The sequence below is a fragment of the Scyliorhinus canicula genome, unplaced genomic scaffold (genome assembly GCF_902713615.1).
Source record: "Scyliorhinus canicula unplaced genomic scaffold, sScyCan1.1, whole genome shotgun sequence".
NCBI lineage: Eukaryota > Metazoa > Chordata > Chondrichthyes > Carcharhiniformes > Scyliorhinidae > Scyliorhinus > Scyliorhinus canicula.
Window position 1 is genome coordinate 439120 of NW_024055461.1, and position 21825 is coordinate 460944.

General features: G+C 50.4%; 1 protein-coding gene across 1 annotated transcript in view; it reads left to right on the plus strand.

The window, feature by feature from the left end:
* Positions 1–12891: 12891 nt before the first annotated feature.
* LOC119959639 (zinc finger protein 229-like) overlaps positions 12892–21825 on the plus strand; it is a gene marked incomplete at its 5' end in the record, with an annotated part of 15750 nt that continues 6816 nt past the window's right edge. The window contains one exon of the mRNA XM_038787825.1: positions 12892–13563. Coding sequence (XP_038643753.1) covers positions 12892–13563 — 672 coding nt within the window. The remainder of the gene's footprint in view (positions 13564–21825) is intronic.

The window sequence follows — 21825 nt, forward strand, 5'->3', positions numbered from 1 at the left end:
CTGCAGCACATTGTCCTCTGTAAAGATGACGGGCGGTAACGCGGGCCTGTCACCGCTCAGCTCTCACTCTGTTCGGTGCTGTTTAAGACGAGACCGTTAACATTTTACTCAGGAGTTGAAGCCTCCACGGGGTATTTATGAAGCCTCTCGGCTCACTCCGCAGCTACTATTGCTCCCTGGCCACCCATCGGCTCCAATCCTGAAAGTCGCTCGATTGTTTCTTTCCCGCTCCTTGCGACAGCCTGAACTGCGCATGCGCTGGTCACAGCCCGAACGGCGCGTGCTCCAGTCACAGACCAAACAGCGCATGTGTTAAGAAGTTCTGTGATGAGGATAGAGCACATTCCCAGCTGCAACGCACAAATGGGTAATAATTCCACCATTGCTGATCGAAAGTATGCTTTACCAACCGATTACGATTGGTACCATTGTGCCAAGGGAACAAATGTATTAAATAAATTAATACAGCAACTAAATAGTACAGGCCCTCCACCACAGTTCTGTCTTGGCTGTGATTGACAACAGGCCAAACAAGGACAGCACAGTAGCATAGTGGTTAGCACAATTGCTTCACAGTTCCAGGGTCCCAGGTTCGATACCCAGCTTGGGTCACTGTCTGTGCGGAGTCTTCACGTTCTCCCTGTGCGTGGGTTTCCTCGGGGTGCTCCGGTTTCCTCCCACAGTCCAAAGACTTGCAGGTTAGGTGGATTGGCCGTGATAAATTGCCCTTCGTGTCCAAAACACCCTTACTGTTGGATGGGGTTACTGGGTTATGGGGACAGGGTGGAGGTGTGGGCTTGGTTTGGCTGCTCTTTCCAAGAGCCGGTGCAGACTCGATGGGCCAAATGGCCGCCTTCTCCTCTGTAAAATCTATGATTCCATGACAGTGAGATGTTAACGTGTTGGGGTCTGAGCAAGTTCAGGTGAACAGTGATTTTTGTCTTCCTGGATAGAACAGTTAAACTACCCCTCGCCAATAACAATGTGTTGAAATTGGATCAAATGGTTTGGGCTTTTAAAGTGTTAACCAGTGGGAAAACTGTGCCAGTGATCTCCCACTGAACTGCTCCTGAACAATTCACACCTCTTTAACCTGTGATTAACCCTCTCTCCAGGAGCAGTGATTGGACATTCAAATTATCACCTTTCATCATTGGCTGTCATCCTGTAACCAAACTCTTCACTCACCTGATGAAGGAGCTACGCTCTGAAAACTCGTGATACCAAATAAACCTGTTGTTAGGACATAGACATAGAACAGTACAGCACAGAACAGGCCGTTCGGCCCTCGATGTTGTGCCGAGCAATGATCACTCTACTCAAACCCACGTATCCACCCCATACCCGTAACCCAACCCCCCTTAACCTTACTTTTTAGGACACTACGGGCAATTTAGCATGGCCAATCCACCTAACCCGCACATCTTTGGACTGTGGGAGGAAACCGGAGCACCCGGAGGAAACCCACGCACACACGGGGAGGATGTGCAGACTCCACACAGACAGTGACCCAGCCGGTAATCGAACCTGGGACCCTGGAGCTGTGAAGCATTTATGCTAACCACCATGCTACCCGTGTTGTCAGACTTCACCCTGAGCCCAGCCCAGTCCAAGGCGGCATCTCCACATTCTAAGCAATGGGGAACAAGCCCCTCCCACTCATTAAAACATCGCCCCGACAAAGATGAGAAACGCGCATGCGCCCTGATGCACATCCAATAAAGATGGCGGCCGTTAACCCGAGTCGAATATGAGGAGCTGCAGCTCCGCTCGATACAAACTGAGTCCCGTAAAACTTTCCGAGGTTTGCGATTGCAACAGCTTTACACAACGTTTCCGCCAACTCCCGCGATCTCTCGCTCCCTCCATATTGCTACTTGACTCTTACCAATTTCGGATCTGAAGACAACCCTTCTCGATCGCCATTATCCACACTGCGCAGGCTTCAATAAACAGGGGGCCCCGCCCTCATTCACTCCGATTGGTTGGAGGAGAAGCCGCTCTCGGTGGGTCCTCCAATCCTGCCCTTCCTCTTCCTATTGGTTCTGAGCTGCCGTCAATCACCCCGGCATTGTTACGGTTGCAGACGGTGAGCGCGGCCACAGGCTCATGCTGACTCGCTGATTGATCAATAATAACATTGTAAGAAGTCTTACAACACCAGGTTAAAGTCCAACAGGTTTGTTTCAAACACGAGCTTTCGGAGCACGGCTCCTTCTTCAGGTGAATTATTCACCTGAAGAAGGAGCCGTGCTCCGAAAGCTCGTGTTTGAAACAAACCTGTTGGACTTTAACCTGGTGTTGTAAGACTTCTTACTGTGCTCACCCCAGTCCAACGCCGGCATCTCCACATCAATAATAACATTGTTTCACATTCGGGATTTGTAAACCCCGCCCCCCGACACTGACGTCTCACCTGACACCTCACAATGCCCCGGCAATGATTGACGGCAGCTCCGCAACAATAGGAGGAAAAGGGGATTGGTTGGAGGACCGAACGAGAGTGGCTGGTTCTCCAACCAATCAGTGAATGAGAGGCGGGGCTCTTGGGGTGCTGGATCTTCACAGAAGAAGCAACCGCGCAGGCGCACGTTCAACTCAAACAAAGGAAGGTTCCTCTCCTCAATTTCTAACCTGGATGCATATTGATGATTTTTGTAAGCAGAGATTACACCTGTCGGGCAAAAAATGAAATAGATTGGGACTTATTTTCTTGAGAAATCAAGTCACTCAGTCATTACCTGATACAAAGCTTTAAAATGCTTGCCATGATGTGGAGATGCTGGCGTTGGACTGGGGTGAGCACAGTAAGAAGTCTTACAACACCAGGTTGAAGTCCAACAGGTTTGTTCATAAAATGGTTGGGCAGTGGAGAGGTGGGGCGGATGCTGCCACTTGTAAAGGAGTCGAAAACTAGGAGCCAGGAATAACCATGGGCGGCATGGTAGCACAGTGGTGACCACTGAGAAACAGTGCGGGATTTGCCGCTTTCACGCTTGACACAGGACAATGACAATCGCTGTTGCTTCACAGCGCCAGGGACTCAGGTTCAATTCCTGTTTGGGTCACTGTGTGCAAAGTCAGCATGTTCTCCCCATGTGGGTGTGGGTTTCCTCCGAGTGCTCTGGTTTCCTCCCACAAGTCCAGAAAGATGTGCTTGTTTGCTGAATTGGACATTCTGAATTCTCCCTCTGTGTTCCCAAACAGGTGGCGGAGTGTAGCAACTTGGTCATAGAATTTACAGTGCAGAAGGAGACCATTCGGCCCATCAAGTCTGCACCGGCTCTGAAAGAGCACCTTACCCAAGGTCAACACCTCCACCCTATCCCCATAACCCAGTAACCCCACCCAACACTAAGGGCAATTTTGGACACCAAGGGCAATTTATCATGGCCAATCCACCTAACCTGCACATCTTTGGACTGTGGGAGGAAACCAGAGCACCCGGAGGAAACTCACGCACACACGGGGAGGATGTGCAGACTCCGCACAGACAGTGACCCAAGCCGGAATTGAACCTGGGGCCCTGGAGCTGTGAAGCCATTGTGCTATCCACAATGCTACCGTGCTGCCCCACTTGGGGCTTTTCACTGTAACTTCATTGCAGAAGCCTACTTGTGACAATAATAAAGATTATTATAAACTATGTCATAAATATGAATAATGAGAGCTATTAATAAATCCATGGGGGAGATATGGACACATTTCTTTATTCACTGGATCAGAATGTGCAACTTGTTTCCAAGAAGGGAGTTGAGGAAAGTGCTGGAATGTTTCCAAAAGGAAATGGGTCAAGCACATGAGAAAAGGGAATGGAAAGATTAACTGACAGGCTGAGATGAGGTGGATGGGATGGAAGGAGATGTGTGTCAAGTATAATCAGCAACAGAACAGTTGGACCAACTGGCCTCTTTGTGCACTGTAGAATCTAAGTAATTCAATGTAAACTTCTTTTACACTTTTTAGGATGGCAGATGGGAAATTCAAACCAAACATCATGTCAAGTCCAAACAGAGTCTATCGATTCATCAGGAGTTGAAAATCATCAGCCATTCTGGATTCTCCCTCGGTGTACCCGAACAGGCGCAGTAGTGTGGCAGCGTTAATGTCAGCCTGCTTGTGACAGTAAAAGATTATTATTATAGAACATAGAACATAGAACAGTACAGCACAGAACAGGCCCTTCGGCCCTCAATGTTGTGCCGAGCCATGATCACCCCACTTAAACCCACGTAACCCCGTAACCCAACAATCCCCCCATTAACCTTACACTACGGGCAATTTAGCATGGCCAATCCACCTAACCCGCACATCTTTGGACTGTGGGAGGAAACCGGAGCACCCGGAGGAAACCCACGCACACACGGGGAGGACGTGCAGACTCCACACAGACAGTGACCCAGCCGGGAATTGAACCTGGGACCCTGGAGCTGTGAAGCATTGATGCTAACCACCATGCTACCGTGAGGCCCTAATTTATTATGCAGAATAAATCCATGGACAGCAGGAAGATATCAATGGACTGGGTCAGATGGACAGAAAAATGGCAAATGGAATTCAATCTGCAGCAGTGTGACATCAAGAATTTGGAGGGTAAAGAAGAGAAGGGAATGAAGAATAAACGGGATGATGCTGAGAATTATACAGGAACAGTGACCGTGGATTTAAAAACCACAGATTCCTGAAGGTGGCTGGACAGGTAGATCAGGTGGCCAAGAAGGCATTTGGGACACTTCTTTCTTGTCTGAGGCCTAGAATGAAAGAACAGGGAGATTATGTTTCAATTTGATAAAACATAGAGCACAGCTAGAGTGCTGAGTACAGTTCTGGTCACTACATTAATCAACTATAAAGTAAGGATATATGAATCAACTAATGTAAATCTTTTAAAAATTCATAATTTATCATATAGTTACATTCATTGTTCAGTTAATCAAATCTAGGGGATAAAGATAACACTAACGAACAAAGGATTGCAACAGTTGGAAATCTCAATTTCTCAGTCAATTAAATTCTGATGTGTTTAGATAATAATAATCATTTCAGTTAATTCTATAAAACAAGGTGCCTTTAGCACAATGGAAGAAGCTGATTGTGAACGCGCTGGTGTTTCTGGAGGCTGGACATCAGAGTGAATCCATTCCCACACACAGTACACCTGAATGGCCTCTCCTCATTGTGAACTCGCTGGTGTGTTAGCAGATCAGTTGAGGTTTTGTAAATCTTCTCACACTCAGAACATTTGAAAAGTCTTTTATCCGTGTGAACCAGTTGGTGTTTAGCAAGGTGGGATGATCGTGAGAATCCCTTCCCACAAACAGAGCAGATGAATGGCCTCTCCCCAGTGTGGACTCTCTGGTGTATCAGCAATTCACTTGTGGTTTTATAACTCTTCTCACATTCAGTACATTTGAAAGGTCTGTTATCCGTGTGAACCAGTCGGTGTGTAGTGAGGTAGGCTGATCGGGTGAATCCTTTCCCACACACAGAGCAGGTGAATGGTCTCTCCCCAGTGTGAGTACGTTCATGTTCAATGAGTCTGTGATCGTATGAACTGCTTCGCACAGTGAGAGCAACTGAATTGTCTCTCTGTGGGAACAACCTGGTGCGTGACCAGGTCCTCGGAGCTTTTAGAGTTGTTATCACAGCCTGAGGGGTTAAAGAGCCTCTCGTCAATGTGAACTTGCTGGTGTGTCAGCAGGTGGGAGGACTGAATGAATCCCTTCCCACATACGGAGCAGATGAATGGCCTCTCCCCAGTGTGACTGCGTCGATGATTTTCAAGCAGGGATGGATAATTGAATCCCTTCCCACAGTCCTCACACTTCCACGGTTTCTCCATGGTGCTGGATTTATTGTGTCTCTCCAGGTTGGATGATCAGTTGAAGCTTGATCCACACACAGAACATGTGTACGGTTTCTCCCCACTGTGAATGTTTGTATTTTTATCAGGCTGTGTAACTGGTTAAAACTTTCCACAGTCTGTTCACTGGAACACTCACTCGGCTGTGTGTTGTGTGGGTATCGGTGCTTTTCCAGTCACACTGATGTTTCCACAGTCAGTTCACTGGAGCTCTCTCACTCGGCTGTGTGTTGTGTGGGTCTCGGTGCTTTTCCAGTCACACTGATGTTTCAAATATTTTCCCACCAATAGAACAGAGAAACATTTCTCCTTCCACATTCTCCGAAGTTATTCAGATTTTGATGTAGCGAATGATTCTGTTACATCTCTGCGATGTTTTGTTTGAGTTTCCACTTGCAAAATTTTTTCTCCTAATACCCTGTAAAAGAAGTTTACAAACATCATCACTGTATAGCAATAGAAATTCAGAATAGACAATTCCAGTTTCTGTGGACTAATCTTTTATCGCTTGTTACCCCAAATAAGTGGTCCAAACAAACTGAAAGAAGACAAAATTAGCAACAAAATCAAAGGGAAGCTTCCTAACTGAACCAGAATGTTGCTTCCAGTGTTTTGGAGTTGCTCTGTACCGAGTTTCCCACCAGTTGTGGAAGGTAGCAATCGTACCAGTGGACACCACTGCTCCCTTTCAATGAAACGTTGTAAGGCAGTCTGACAGGGCCCAACCTCCAGAAGAATTGCTCACTGAGGTTCAACAAATTTCTGTGTTAACCAGATCTGATTTACCCAGCCTCCTCCATACTGGACAGCCAAAGATTAGGAGCCTGGGGCTCAAGTGTAACCAAAGTTGAGGAGCAGCCCCTTCAGGAAACTATACAGAGGCTGTAACCTCTCACCCTGAATATATACATGGCTTCATGCACTCCTCCCGACTGCAGCCTGGGGATGGGTGAAGTTGTTTAACTTGTTGCCAGAACGATGCTATTTTGAGCACTGGGACCAGGCCGGGAATAGACAACGAAGCCCCGCCGATTACACACCTTTCCCAGGACAATCAGTGTCCACTCTCCTACATTACTCTGATGGTGTTCAGAGGCTCAGAGGAGGAAAACAATGAGGACGGTTTTCGACCCGTGGGAAAGACTAGAACAAGGCGACACGCTTTAAGAATGAGAGATGGGGAGAACGTGAAGGCTAAAATGAGGATAATTTCTTTGTTTCCGAGGTTCATTAGTCTGTGGAATTCACTTCCCAGAGAACAGTGAAAGCTGGGGTATTGAAGTTATTTAAGGAAGAGTTGGATGATAGATTTTTGATAGACAAGGGAGACAAGGGTTCTGGGTGCAGGTGGGAGGTGCAGACAGGCAAGGGGAACTGAGACCACAACCAGATCAGCCCTGATTTTATTGAATGGTGGAACAGGCTTGGAGGGCCGAATGGCCTGTTCGTCCTCCTAAGTCCCAGTCCGATGGGTTAAACCCAGCAGCATCTCCCCCGTCTCCACTCCAGCCCAAATTGCTTCTGCATCCGATGCCCATCCTAACTGAACCCTGCTCATAATTGGTCTGCTCAGCCTTTCTGTACCTGCGCATTCCAGTCTTTTTGATTAAGATGGGATGCACTCACATACACAACTGTTTCTGGGTTGAACTGTGCTCCCTCTTGAGAGGGGTGTGCTTTCCCTCTCTCTCCCTTCCGCCATGCCCCATATCAGTGTGTCCTTTACCAGTGGTCTGTGCTGCTTGTTTGGGAGCCTTTCTGCTGATGTGGTGGTGGTGGGTGTGTGCTGGCATGAAATCTGGCGGTATTGTTTTCTTGTTGATTATTCATTGGTTTCTGTTTTATAATAATAATCTTTATTGTCACAAGTCGGCTTACATTAACTGCAATGAAGTTACTGTGAAAATCCCTGAGTCGCCACCCTTCGGCCCCCATTCTGGTTCACTGAGAGATAATTCAAAATGTTCAGTTTTGGTGTATTGTGGATGTTTTTACTGTATTGCTGATTGTTTTGTATTCAGCTGTGTTCTTTTGTAATATGGAGTTGTGAATAAACTAAAATATCTGTATTGACCCATGCAGGGAATTCTGGGTAGCATGGTCCACCATTTAAATGTAAGAAAAAAGAAAGATGATGTGTCAAAACCATAGAAAAGAAGAACGATATAAAACAACGAACATAATTTGCTTCATTCCGCATAAGTGTCAGACAAAATTAATATATTAATTGCAATCAAATACTGTGACTTAAATCTTTCAGTTTATCATGTTTCTTTAACTGAATTTCTGAATTCAGATTCATGTCCTCAGTCTTTTCTTCCTGAGTCTCTGAACTCCATCAGACAGAGTAATGTAGGAGAGTGGACATAGATTGCCCTGGGAAACAGCAGCAAGAGGAGCTCAGAGGCCAGAAGGGAAGGGAGCAGTGAGCTCTGTCACCAGACTTGAGGGCTGGATCCCGAGTTGGTCAGTCAAGTGAGTGAATATCTTTTTTTTATTAGTGTCACAAATAGGCTTACACTGCAATGAAATTACTGTTCGGGTACACTGAGGGAGAATTCATAATGTCCATTTCACCTAACCAGTGGACTGTGGGAGGAAACCGGAGCACCCGGAGGAAACCCACGCAGACATGGGACAGTGACCCAAGCCGAGATTCGAATCAAGGTCCAACAATTTATATTTTAAGAATGTCTTCCATCAGCTGGGCAGTTGGCTATTTGTCAGGACTTTGATTTCCTGAAGCTCCTGTTTAGAGTTTCAGACAAATCTGTGCCAAGTGAGATGTTTAAAGGATTTTTATCTTCCTCTCTGCATATCGATGTTCATTAAGGATACATAAATTGTTATCCCTGTGCCTGCGTAGATCTCAGCCCCAAAGATGTGCGGGTTGATGGATTGGCCACGTTAAAAAGGATACACAAATTGATTTCCCTCTCATTAGATATCAATTTTCCAATATTAGATGAATTGGGCTTCCCACATCGACGATACGACCAAGAAAGCATAACAGCGCATATACTTCCTCAGGAAACTATGTAAATCCAGCATGTCCACATTGAGTCTTATGATTTTTACAGATGCAGGAAAACATGATGGGAAAACATCCTATCTGGCTGCATCACAGCCTGCTGTGGCAACTGCTCAGCCCAAGACCATCAGAAACTACAGAGAGCAATGAACACAACCCCAGTCCATCAGGTCCTCAGCGCCTCAGTCTCACTGCTAACCATTACGCCACAGGCCTCCCTCTTACTTGGATTTATGTATGATTTTTATCCCACTCACCCAATCTTCACATCATAGCAAACAAAAATCACTATTCACTAATTGGGATGGTCAATGGAGCGTGCATTACCCGGCATATCCCGCGGTGGTGAATGTCCCCTATCGACACCGCAGGACAGCAGTGCGCAGGCGCAATGCCTGGGATTAGTTGGAGCATGAGCGGTGGGTGATGGTGCCTGGGAAAGAGACGCTTCTTTGTCTGATGGAAAGCGGGTAAGGATGCGGAAATCCAGAGGAAGCGATAGAGCCCACTCTGGAGGGAGAGAGTTTCTAAACACCGCGTGAAGGCCTTAAACCAGGAATACGTACCTGCAGGTCCTGCGTTTGCAGATTCGGCTCTTTTTCCCGATAACAGGCCCAGTTTCACGGCCGCCATCTTGATTCAGATGGAGCGGCGCGAATGAGCGGGTGCGGTGACGTCGGTAATGGGCGAGGCTTCGGAGACTCACTCGGCAAGGTCCTTGTGCCCGATGCAGTGAAACAACCCATTCAGACCCAGCATTCACGCCCACGCTGCAGTGTCCCTCAGCTTCATTCATTTATTTGTCTGGCTAAAAGGATGGTCTCTTTCCTAATGTTCACAACTAAAGGGTTGGTTTCCCCAGAATATGGCTCACATTTAAGGGGGCAATAAATTAATATTGAGCAGAGATATATCTAATATCTAGGAGTCGCCCCCTCGAGGCTGCTCCTTACACAAACTAGGAGTCGGCCCCTAAAGCCTGCTCCTTACAGACAAACTAGGAGTCGGCCCCTTGAGCCTGCTCCTTACATACAGACTAGGAGTCGGCCCCTCGAGCCTGCTCCTTACATACAAACTAGGAGTCGGCCCCTCGAGCCTGCTCCTTACACACAAACTAGGAGTCGGCCCCTCGAGCCTGCTCCTTACATACAAACTAGGAGTCGGCCCCTCGAGCCTGCTCCTTACACACAAACTAGGAGTCAGCCCCTCGAGCCTCCTCCTTACACACAAACTAGGAGTCGGCCCCTCGAGCCTGCTCCTTACAGACAAACTAGGAGTCGGCCCTTCGAGCCTGCTCCTTACACACAAACTAGGAGTCGGCCCCTCGAGCCTGCTCCTTACACACAAACTAAGAATCAGCCCCTCGAGCCTGCTCCTTACACACAGACTAGGAGTCGGCCCCTCGAGCCTGCTCCTTACAGACAAACTAGGAGTCGGCCCCTCGAGCCTGCTCCTTACACACAAACTAGGAGTCGGCCCCTCGAGCCTGCTCCTTACACACAAACTAGGCGTCGGTCCCTGGAGCCTGCTCCTTACACACAAACTAGGAGTCGGCCCCTCGAGCCTGCTCCTTACATACAAACTAGGAGTCGGCCCCTCGAGCCTGCTCCTTACACACAAACTAGGGGTCGGCCCCTCGAGCCTGCTCCTTACATAAAAATTGGGACTCGGTCCCTGGAGCCTGATCCTTACACACAAACTAGGAGTCGGCCCCTCGAGCCAGCTCCTTGCACACAAACTAGGAGTCGGTCCCTCTAGTCTGCCCCTTACACACAAACTAGGAGTCGGCCCCTCGAGCCTGCTCCTTACACACAGACTAGGAGTCGGCCCCTCAAGCCTGCTCCTACACACAGACTAGGAGTCGGTCCCTCGAGCCTGCTCCTTACATACAAACTAGGAGTCGGCCCCTCGAGCCTGCTCCTTACACACAAACTAGGGGTCGGCCCCTCGAGCCTGCTCCTGACATACAAACTAGGAGTCGGCCCATCATATCTGCTCCTTACATACAAACTAGGATTCGGCCCCTCGAGCCTGCTCTTCCATACAAACTAGGAGTCGGCCCATCAGACCTGCACCATCATTCAAAAATTTCAACCTCAATTCCACATTCCTGCCGACCCGATAACATTTGACCCCCTTGCTTATCGAGAATCTATCCAACTCTGCCTTAAAAATATTCAAGGACTCGACGTCCACTACCTTTTGAGGACAGAAGCTCCAAAGTCATAGAATCCCAACAGTGCAGAAGGAGCCCATTCAGCCCATCAGGTCCGCACCAACCCTCTGAAAGAGCACCCCACCCAGGCCCACTCCATCCCACCCACTCCATCCTCATAACCTGGGGCTGGTTTAGCACACTGGGCTAAATCGCTGCCTTTTAAAGCAGACCAAGGCAGTCCAGCAGCACTGTTCAATTCCCGTACCAGCCTCCCCGAACAGGCGGCGGAATGTGGCGACTAGGGGCTTTTCACAGTAACTTCATTGAAGCCTACTCGTGACAATAAGTGATTTTCATTTTCATAACCCCACCTAACGTGCACATCGTTGGAGACGAAGGGGCAATTTAGCATGGCTAATCCACCTAACCTGCACATCTTTGAACTGTGTGAGGAATCCGGAGCACCCGGAGGAAACCCACACAGACACAGGGAGACCTTGCAAACTGCACACAGTCACTCAGGGTCGGAATTGAACCTGGGTCCCTATACTGTGAGGCAGCAGTGCTAACCACTGTGCCACCCCCTGTCTCACAACCCTCGAGAAAAAAATATCTTCATCTGCATCTGAAATGGGTGACTCCTTATTTTGCAACAGTGACCCCCTTGTTCCAGATTCTCCCACAAGAGGAAACATCCTCTCCACATCCACCCTGTCAAGACCCCTCAGGATCTTATATAGTTCAATCCAGGTTTTACCCAGAACTTTAAATCTGTGTCCCGACTGCTTGTACGATCAGTGAATGGAAACAGAGTTTCTTTGTCCACCAGATGGAAATCTGGCATAGTCTTGTGTCCCTGAATCAAATCTCCCCTCAGCCTCCTTTGCTGGAACCATTCTGGTAAATCTCCTCTGCACCTTCTCCAAGAACCTTCCCATTCTTCCTGAAGGGTGGTGACCAGAGCTTTATAAAGATTCATAGAATAGAATTAGAACCATAGAATTCCTACAGTTCAGAAGGAGGCCATTCGGCCCATCAAGTCGGTACTGATTCTCTGAAAGGGCACCCTGCTCAGCCCACACTCCTACCCTGTCCCATAACCCCACCTGACCTGCACATCCCTGGACACTATGGGACAATTTATCAAGGCCAATTCACCTAACATTTCCTTCTTTAGACTGTGGGAGGAAACATCAGCACCGGGTGGAAACCCACGTAGACACGGGGAGAAAGTGCAAACTCCACATAGACAGTCACCAAGGCCGGAATTGAACCCGAGTCCCTGGCGCTGTGAGGCAGCAGTGCTAACTACCGTTCCACCAGAAGCATAGTTTTGGTATCAATATTACTGTTTATGAAGCTCAAGGTTGAATTTGCTTTGCCATCTATTCTCTTTAATATGACTCGTAGATATACAAAATCTCTCTTCACATCTTTCTGTCTCCTCCCAAAGAGCCCAGGTGGGTTTTTCTGCCAATTCATCAGTTTTCATGGTCACTTTTTCCCAGTGTCGACCCCACAAATGACCAGATTCATTCAGCTCAATTTCACAACCTACTTTTTGAGTTTTTCTGGGTTCTGTCTCACTCCCTATTTTCTGTTTTAAATCAGTTTCACAGGGGGTTCGAAGAGGAGGCTTCAAAGTCCAGAAACTCAAACCAAACATCACATCAGGATCTGACAAAAGTCCTCAATTCATCATATCCTGAATATCAGCGGATTTTGAACATGGAAGGAAAAAGCATCGTTCTCAGTGGGGAAAAACCGTACACGTGTTGTGTGTGTGGACGAGGATTCAGTCAATCATCAGGCCTCACAAGCCACAAATGCAGTCACACTGAGGAGAAACCGTGGAAATGTGCGGACTGTGGGAAAGGATTCACTTCCCCATCAAAGCTGGAAACTCATCGACGCAGTCACACTGGGGAGAGACCATTCACCTGCGAAGAGTGTGGGAAGGGATTCATTCAGTTATCGGCCCTGCGGAATCACCAGCGAGTTCACACTGGGGAGAGACCATTTACCTGCTCCAAGTGTGGGAAGGGATTCACGCAGTCATCTGCTCTGTCTGCACACCAGCGAGTTCATACTGGGGAGAGACCATTCACCTGCTCAGAATGTGGGAAGGGATTCACTAAGTCATCCCACCTGCTGAGTCACCAGCGAGTTCACACTGGGGAGAGGCCATTTGTCTGTGCCAAGTGTGGGAAGGGATTCACTCAGTCATCCAACTTACAGAAGCACCAGCGGGTTCACACTGATGAGAGACCGTTTCAATGTCCAGACTGCGGGAATTGCTATAAAAGTTCTGGGGAACTGATGTGCCATAAACGTGTTCACACTGACGAGAGACCGTTTAGGTGCTCTCACTGCGGGACTGGGTTCAGACACTCATCTGACCTCACTGTACATCAGCGAATTCACACTGGGGAGAGACCATTCGTCTGCGCCAATTGTGGGAAGGGATTCACCACTTCATCCCACCTGCTGACACACCAACGAGGACACAAGTAACTACGGTGATTGGATTTTGCTGTTCCTCACGTTCAGGACTGAACCATCTTCATTTGGGTCTCTTTCTGCTGATAACAAACTCCAGCCCATTTACAGGGGCTAATATTCTGGCGAAAAGTCAAATAAATTAGATTTGTGTTAAACACGTAGTGTGCTGAAACTTTTTAATATCTCTGACACAAGTTTGTTCCTTTTGAAGTACTCTCGCTCTCCCCTGTCTCTTCCATCCTCACCTCCAACAAGAAGTGTGAGGAGCTTGTGGAGCTTCTTTGTGACATGAGATTGAGTCAATCCGATCAGCTGCCTCTGCTGCTTCCCTCCCTTCCACGAGCCCACCGGACCAAACTGTCTCTAAATTTCGCCCGAGCCCAGAACCCACATCATTCTCTAGTTTCTCTTCCATCTCCCCTCGCCCTCTCAGAGCTCATCTTGTCCATGAGACCCAGCTCCTGCTCCATCGACCCTATTCCCGCTGAGCTACTGATCAGCCAACTACCCTGTGTCCATGGATATTGTCAACATTTCTCTCTCTTCAGGTACTGTCTCTCTGTCCTTCAAATCTGCCATCATCACCCCCTCCTCAATAAAACAAACCCTTGACCCTACCATCCTTACAAATTACTGCCACATCTTCAACCTCCCTCTCCTCTCCAAACTATTTGAACATGTCACCTCCCAAATCCTTGCCCATCTTTCCCAGAACTCCCATGTTTGAGTCCCTTGAATCAGGTCTCTGCCCTGTCACAGTTGTGAAATACAAGAGACAAACAGTGGTTAGCACAGTGAAGCAACATTGCTGATGTCAGGGAAATACCACCAGACAGACCCATCGGAGGAGACTGTGAGAGAGAAAATCCTACAGCATCATAGAATTTACAGTGCAGACGGAGGCCATTCGGCATTCGAGCCTGCACCGGCCGTTGGAAAGAGTTCCCTACTTAGGCTCATGCCTCCACCCTATCCCCGTAACCCAGTAACTCCACCTAAACATTTTTGGTAGCACAGTGGTTAGCACAATTGTTTCACAGCTCCAGGGTCCCAGATTCGATTCCCAGCTTGGGTCATTGTTTGTGTGGGGTCTGCACATTCTCCGTGTCTTCGTGGGTTTCCGCCGGGTGCTTCGGTTTCCTCCCAGAAGTCCCAAATGACATGCTGTTAGGTAATTTGGAAATTCTGAATTCTCCCTCTGTGTATCCGAACAGGTGCCGGTATGTGGCAACTCGGGGCTTTTCATAGTAACTTCATTGCAGTGTTCATGTAAGCCGACTTGTGACAATAAATATTATATTATAAAGGACCAATTTAGCATGGTCAATCCACCTAACTTGCACATCTCTGGACGGTGGGAGAAAACTGGAGCACCCGATGGGAACTCACACAGAGACGCGGAGAATGTGCAAACTCAAATAGCTGCAGTGATATCAGAGTATGGGTGGAGCTGGGCTGTCTGTCTTCACTGCAGCTATTTGATAAACACCCAGGGCGAGATTCTCTGGACTCACGACGGGTCGGAGAATAGCGGGCGTCGGAAATTTTTACGGCGACGCTGTTCCGACGCCCTCCCGCTATTCTCCGAACCCCGCAAATTGTCGGAGTCGCGTTTCCCGACAAACGCCTCCTTCCCGCCCCTGACACGACCAGAATCGCCACTGAGAGCCCCCCCGCTATTCACCGGCCCGGATGGGCCGAAGTCCCGACGTCATGGCGCCCTGTTTGGACGTCGTGAAACACACCTGCTTTTTAAATTCGTCAACCAGTCGGCCTGGCTGACGACTGCTTGGAGGAGGTCAGGGCACCACTCTGCGCACCGCTCAGCGCACCGTTCAGCGCACCGCTCGAGTCTGGCCACAACGGGGAAGGCATCCCTGGGAACGGGAGGGGGTCCAGAACGGGGGCAGTGGGGGGGAGACGGGGGAGGCAGTGGGGGAGACGGGGAAGGCAGTGGGGGAGACGGGGGAGGCAGTGGGGGAGACGGAGGGGGCAGTGGGGGAGACGGGGGAGGCAGTGGGGGAGACGGGGGAGGCAGTGGGGGAGACGGAGGGGGCAGTGGGGGAGACGGGGGAGGCAGTGGGGGAGACGGGGGAGGCAGTGGGGGAGATGGAGGGGGCAGTGGGGGAGACGGGGGAGGCAGTGGGGGAGACGGGGGAGGCAGTGGGGGAGACGGAGGGGGCAGTGGGGGAGACGGGGGAGGCAGTGGGGGAGACGGGGGAGGCAGTGGGGGAGACGGAGGGGGCAGTGGGGGAGACGGGGGAGGCAGTGGGGGAGACGGAGGGGGCAGTGGGGGAGACGGGGGAGGCAGTGGGGGAGACGGAGGGGGCAGTGGGGGAGACGGGGGAGGCAGTGGGGGAGACGGAGGGGGCAGTGGGGAAGACGGGGGAGGCAGTGGGGGAGACGGAGGGGGCAGTGGGGGAGACGGGGGAGGCAGTGGGGGAGACGGAGAGGGCAGTGGGGGAGACGGGGGAGGCAGTGGGGGAGACGGGGAGGCAGTGGGGGAGACGGAGGGGGCAGTGGTGGGCGACGGAGGGGGGGGGGTTAGGTAGAGAGTGAGCCGTCCAACCCTGTAACAAAATGTCTGCCACCATGCCATGGTGTGCAGGTGACGAGGACACGGCCGCTGGTTGCCCTGTGGCTTCCGGACACAGGCCACTGACGCACCCGTGAGGAGGCCATAGTTTACTGGCCGTTGGATGCAGAAAGTGACCAGGGGTTAGGCAGGTTTCCTGGGGCGACCCGGCCTTGATGGGCCAGGCTGCTCTGCGGGCGTCTCGGGTGACATTGTGCCACCCTGCTCTGCCTGCTGCCCACCCAATGCACCAGGGATGGGACGGGGGGAGGCCGAGAATTCCGGGACGTCCCGTGATGGAGTTAATGGGACAGGCCCCGAAACCTCCTCCTCCCTCGGGGAGCCCGGTGGCCCCCGGGCCTCACTTTGGGACAGAGGTGCGAGCGGGGAGGTTCCCCGTCGCACCACCGACACCTGGCGCTGCCAGTCCTGGAGGCCTGCAACGGTATCCACCAGGATCCGAAGGTTTGCAGAGACGGAGTCCAGGGAGTTAGACATTCCCGCCAGGGACTGTGCGATCTCAACCTGTGTGTGCACGACGCCATCCAGCACATGTGTCAGGCGGTTGATGGTCTCCGCGACTGACAGCTGGGACTGTGCTATCGACTGCTGGGACTGTGCCATGGCGTGCTGCGACTGGCCAATGACCTGCTGAGACTCGGCCATGGCCCGCAGGGCGCCGGCAATGTCGGTTTGGCTCTGGCACATTGCTGCCTGTGAGAGGGCAACCCTGTCCAGGGCCGCGGATGACGCGTGCACATTAACCCCAGCGTCTTGCATAACCTGACCCATTGCCTCCACCGCGGATGCCACCCGTGCGGTGTCGGACTGGGTCTCTGCCATGAGCGGCACCACTCCCTGCTCTTGGACGCGGTTCGACTCCTCTAACAGCGTCTGCAGAGTCTGGAAGGAAGCCCTCATCCCGTCATTGTTTCCCTGGGTTTCCTGAGGCATCGGCTGTGCGGGTGGGTTGATAAACTCCAGGAACTCCGAAAACGTCTGGGAGCCAGCTGCATCCTGGGCCTGGTCTGGCCTCCGCGAGTCCGGGCCCTCTGTTGCTCCGACCTCCACCTGCTGTACCTGCTCATCTGTGATGTGCCAACCAGACTGTGCCCCAGGAGACTCATCACTAAATAGGCCAGCCGGGGTGAGTGTCTCTGGGATGGTGGATGGTGTGGGAGAAAGCAGTGCCGCAAGCCCAACGCTCTCAATGGTTAGGTCCTCGTCCATGGTGTGGGGCTGCTCAGCGACAGGAGGGTTGTCCCTGGCCATTTCTGGTGGTGGTGGTGGACTTCGAACCCTCTGTGCGTCCTGGTCCGCAGATTGGGTTGGGGCGGATAGGGCTGCCCGCTGATCGGGCACCCTCTGTTGTGCGGCCCCGGGTGAGGTGGCGGCAGATTCCTGTCTCCGTCTGCAGCCAGACGGCCCTGGTCGTTCGGCATCACGTCCTAGGGAAGAGAATGAGACGGGTTATTTCGATTTGCTCGGCAGGCCGCTGGACGGACCCAGTGGGCAGGGTGTGTGAAGGGACAGAGGATGGGGAGGTGTCCCAGTGGGCAGGGTGTGTGAAGGGACAGAGGATGGGAGGTGTCCCAGTGGGCAGGGTGTGTGAAGGGACAGAGGATGGGGAGGTGTCCCAGTGGGCAGGGTGTTGTGAAGGGACAGAGGATGGGGGAGGTGTCCCAGTGGGCAGGGTGTGTGAAGGGACAGAGGATGGGGAGGTGTCCCAGTGGGCAGGGTGTGTGAAGGGACAGAGGATGGGGGGGGGGGGGGGGGGTGTTTGTCTGGGGGGGTGTCTCACTTGCTGCAGTTCCGCCAACCTCGCATTGCGCGATATCGCGGGTGGCAGACCCCCCAACAAGGTCCAGTGCCCTCTGTTCAAAGGTGCTGAGGGGGTGCATGTTGGGCGAACCCCCTCCAGTCTTGTGCCGCTCACGGTGGTTATGACCGGCCTTGGCCTGTTGGGGGAGGGAACATAGGTAGATCATTACAAAACGGTAGGTATCAGCAGTCCGTTCTGATACTGGCACAGTTTGGGGGGGGCAAGTTGTCATCAGATGATTGCATCTCTCCTCGGGGCCAGAGCGCTGGGTCTGTGACAACTTTGTGAACCACCCTCAAATAACTCTGCCCCAATCCCTCTCCCCCCCCCCCGGGCAGTTAAGGGGGAGGGATGGTTGTGACTAGGGGGCACCCTCATGCCACTTACCCTGGCAGACCTGGTGAGGTCGTGTAGCTTCTTTCGGCACTGCTCTGCTGAGCGAGGGGTCTGCCCCACAGCACTGACGGCAGCAGCCACGTCACGCCAGGCCTGGCGTACCGTGCTGGCAGGTTGGCGATGCCCTCTCCGCGGGCGGATGATGCCCCTCCTCTGCTCCACGGCATCGAGCAGCGCCTCGACGTCTGCATCAATAAAGCGAGGAGCAGCTCGCCTAGGCTCCGACATCCTGCCCGACAGATTCTGTGGTCGCTCGCACCTTTTTACGGCGTCGGGCGGCGTCACGTGGGCGTGTTCGTGTCGTCGTCGCGTTCCGTCGTCATCACGCACGTAATTGACGCGGCCACGCTGCTAGCCCATTTCCAGGAAGTGAATCGGTCGGGAAATGAAGCCTTCGCGACCGTCGTAAAACGGTCCCGATTTTTACGACGGTTTGCCGACTTTCCGCGGGTGCGGAGAATTTCGCCCCCAGTTCTTAAAGGTACTCTCACATGACAATTCTGAATTCTACCTCTGTGTCCCTGAACAGACACCGGGATGTGCTGACTGGGGGCTTTTCACTGTAACTTCATTGCAGTGTTAATGTAAGGCTACTTGTGACAATAAAGATTAGTATTATTAATAAAAATGTTCTGGCAAATTTGCATTTAGCCCACAATGATTAGCACAGTCGGAAATATGACCCCAACAAATGGGATGAAGCCAAATCTTTAAAATTCAAAGTCTTTATTTCAAATCATTGCCGTGCTGTCAGGGGAAAGGGTTAACTACTCTGCTTGTTTACAAAAGGGAAGAGGAAACATTCACAAAGATTCCCACAGCTTGTGATCTCTGAAACATAACTTCAAGGCTGAAGTTTATCTTCAGAGATTGAAACATTTTGGTGCCTTTTCCAATTGTCCCAGTAAATTGTGACTCACACTGAAAGGTTATCTTTCACTCAGTAATTAGAACATTTCACTGTCTCAGCACTGACACTTCAGATCAAATCCCAATTGTTCTCTTCCCTTGTAGCTGGTGTGTGGAGAAGATCATGTTCACTGTAGATCTGTCAGCACAGAAACCGCACTGTGCTTCTGGATACACTCAGTCTGCAAGTAGATGAATCTTTTAAATATCACCCAAGTGAAGGTCTTCCCCTGACTCTAAGGAGTGAGATGTCCCTGTAGTTGATGCTGTCCCCTCTGTCACTGCTGTTTTTATTGCATCACACATGTTCCGTGGACCAGTCTCACAGCCCAAAAGGGGAGGGCAGGAAGGTGTGACAGTCGATGGGACTTTCTGTGTGTGAGCAGTTCAGCTGGAATTCCATCCTGGCCAGGCACCTTTCTGCTTGCTCAGCAATCAATTACCTTTTCCAGCTCAAATGATGAGAGTTCCTTGTCCAAATCAACCATGACAGGAATCTGCAGGAGAGTCAAACAGAGACTGGGAGATGCCCGTCTCACAGGGGTACAGCTCACTGTTATGTTCAACCCAGCTCCTCCTCACTCTCTCACCATGACTGACACTGAGCATGCTCAGAGCACACACCCACACTGCACCTGCACACTGGCCTCATACACTCACTGATAGGGGACTTACTGCAGCCCGGGGGATTCTGGGTAACACAGCCACCATAGAGCAATTAGTAAACAGGAAGATTTGTTTTCCCAGTCAGCAAAACAGAAGATCCAGAGTTAGTCAAGATGCTGGGCATGAAGCTCAATGAGAGGTTTGGATACTTAATTTAATACAGAAGCACATTATTCTGATATCACTTAGCCATGGACAGCAAGCAGGCTGATCTACAGTATGTACAGTATTTACAACACCTGGGACACGGTAAATCATCTCATCAAACCAGTGATAGGTTTGTTTACTGTTCATAATTGTGACTGGGTCACACTCACGATTCATGCAAAATGCAACTCTCCAGGTTCACTGACCCACTCCCTCCAGACCTGTTTTCGCTCTAAGGGTCTTGACATCTGCCTTAGTCTTTATCCAGCCATGTATGTTCACCTCACACTGCCCAACAACCAGCCTCTCCTGCACTGGGCCACAGGGTTTCCATCACCAAAAATCTGTCCTGGTCCACGCACATCGACGCAACCATAAGAAAGCACAACAGCGCCTATATTTCTTCAGGAAACTAAGGAAATTTGACATGTCCACACTGACTCTTACCAACTTTTACAGATGCACCACAGAAAGCATCCTATCTGGCTGCATCACAGCCTGGTATGGCAACTGCTCAGCCCAAGACCGCAAGAAACTTCAGAGAGTAGTGAACACAGCCCAGTCCATCACACAAAGCTACCTCTCATCCATTGACTCTATCCACACCTCCCGCTGCTTTGGGAAAGCGGGCAGCATAATCAAAGACCCCTCCCACCCAGCTTACTCACTCTTCCAACTGTTTCCATCAGGCAGGAGATACTACTCTGAGAACACGCACGATCTGATACAAACAGCTTCTTCCCCGCTATTACCAGACTCCTAAACAACCCTCTTATGGACTGACCTGATTAATACTACGCTCCTGTATGCTTCACTCAATGCCTTTGTCTATATATTTACATTGTGTACCTTGTTGTACCTATTATGTATTTTCTTTTTAGTTTATTCTTTTCATGTAGGAAATGATCTGTTTGAGCGACTCGCAGAATAATACTTTTCATTGTACCTCGGTGCACGTGACAATAAACAAATCCAATCCCATTCGAGGGAGCAATCTGCCTCTCTTGCATTGATGCACTGCATTTCCCTCATAACACAGTGGCATAGAAAGGTGACAGCACAAAACAAAGGCACTCAACAAATTGTATCTGTGCCAACTTTCTGCAACAGTCACAATCCCCTGTCATTGGCCCTGAAATCTGCAGATATTTTTCTCCTCAAAAGATACGAACAGATGAGCAAGGAGCTGGAGTTGGCTATTCAGCCCAGTCTGCTCCACCATTTAATAAGCTCATGGCTGATCTGATAGTAACAGATAGTTGTCCAATTCTCTTTTCAAGGAATCAATTGAATCTGCCTCCACCACATTTTCGAGCAGTGCATTCATGATCCCACATGCAGCACAGAATGTTTTTCTTCACACCATAAGACATAGGAACAGAATTAGGCCACTCGGCCCATCGAATCTGCTCCGCCATTCAATCAAGGCTGATATTTTTATCATGTCCATTCTCCTGCCTTCTCTCCATAAACCCTGATCCCCTGATTAATCAAGAAGCTATCTATCTGTATCTTAAAGACACTCAGTTATTGGCCTCCACGGCATTCTGTGGCAAAGACTTCCACAGATTCACCACCCTCCGGCTGAAGAAATTCCTCCTCATCTGTTTTTTAAAAAATAAATTTAGATTACCCAATTATTTTTTCCAATTAAGGGGCAATTTAGCGTGGCCAATCCACCTACTCTGCACATTTTTGGGTTGTAGGGGCGAAACCCACGCAGACACGGGGAGAATGTGCAAACTCCACACGGACA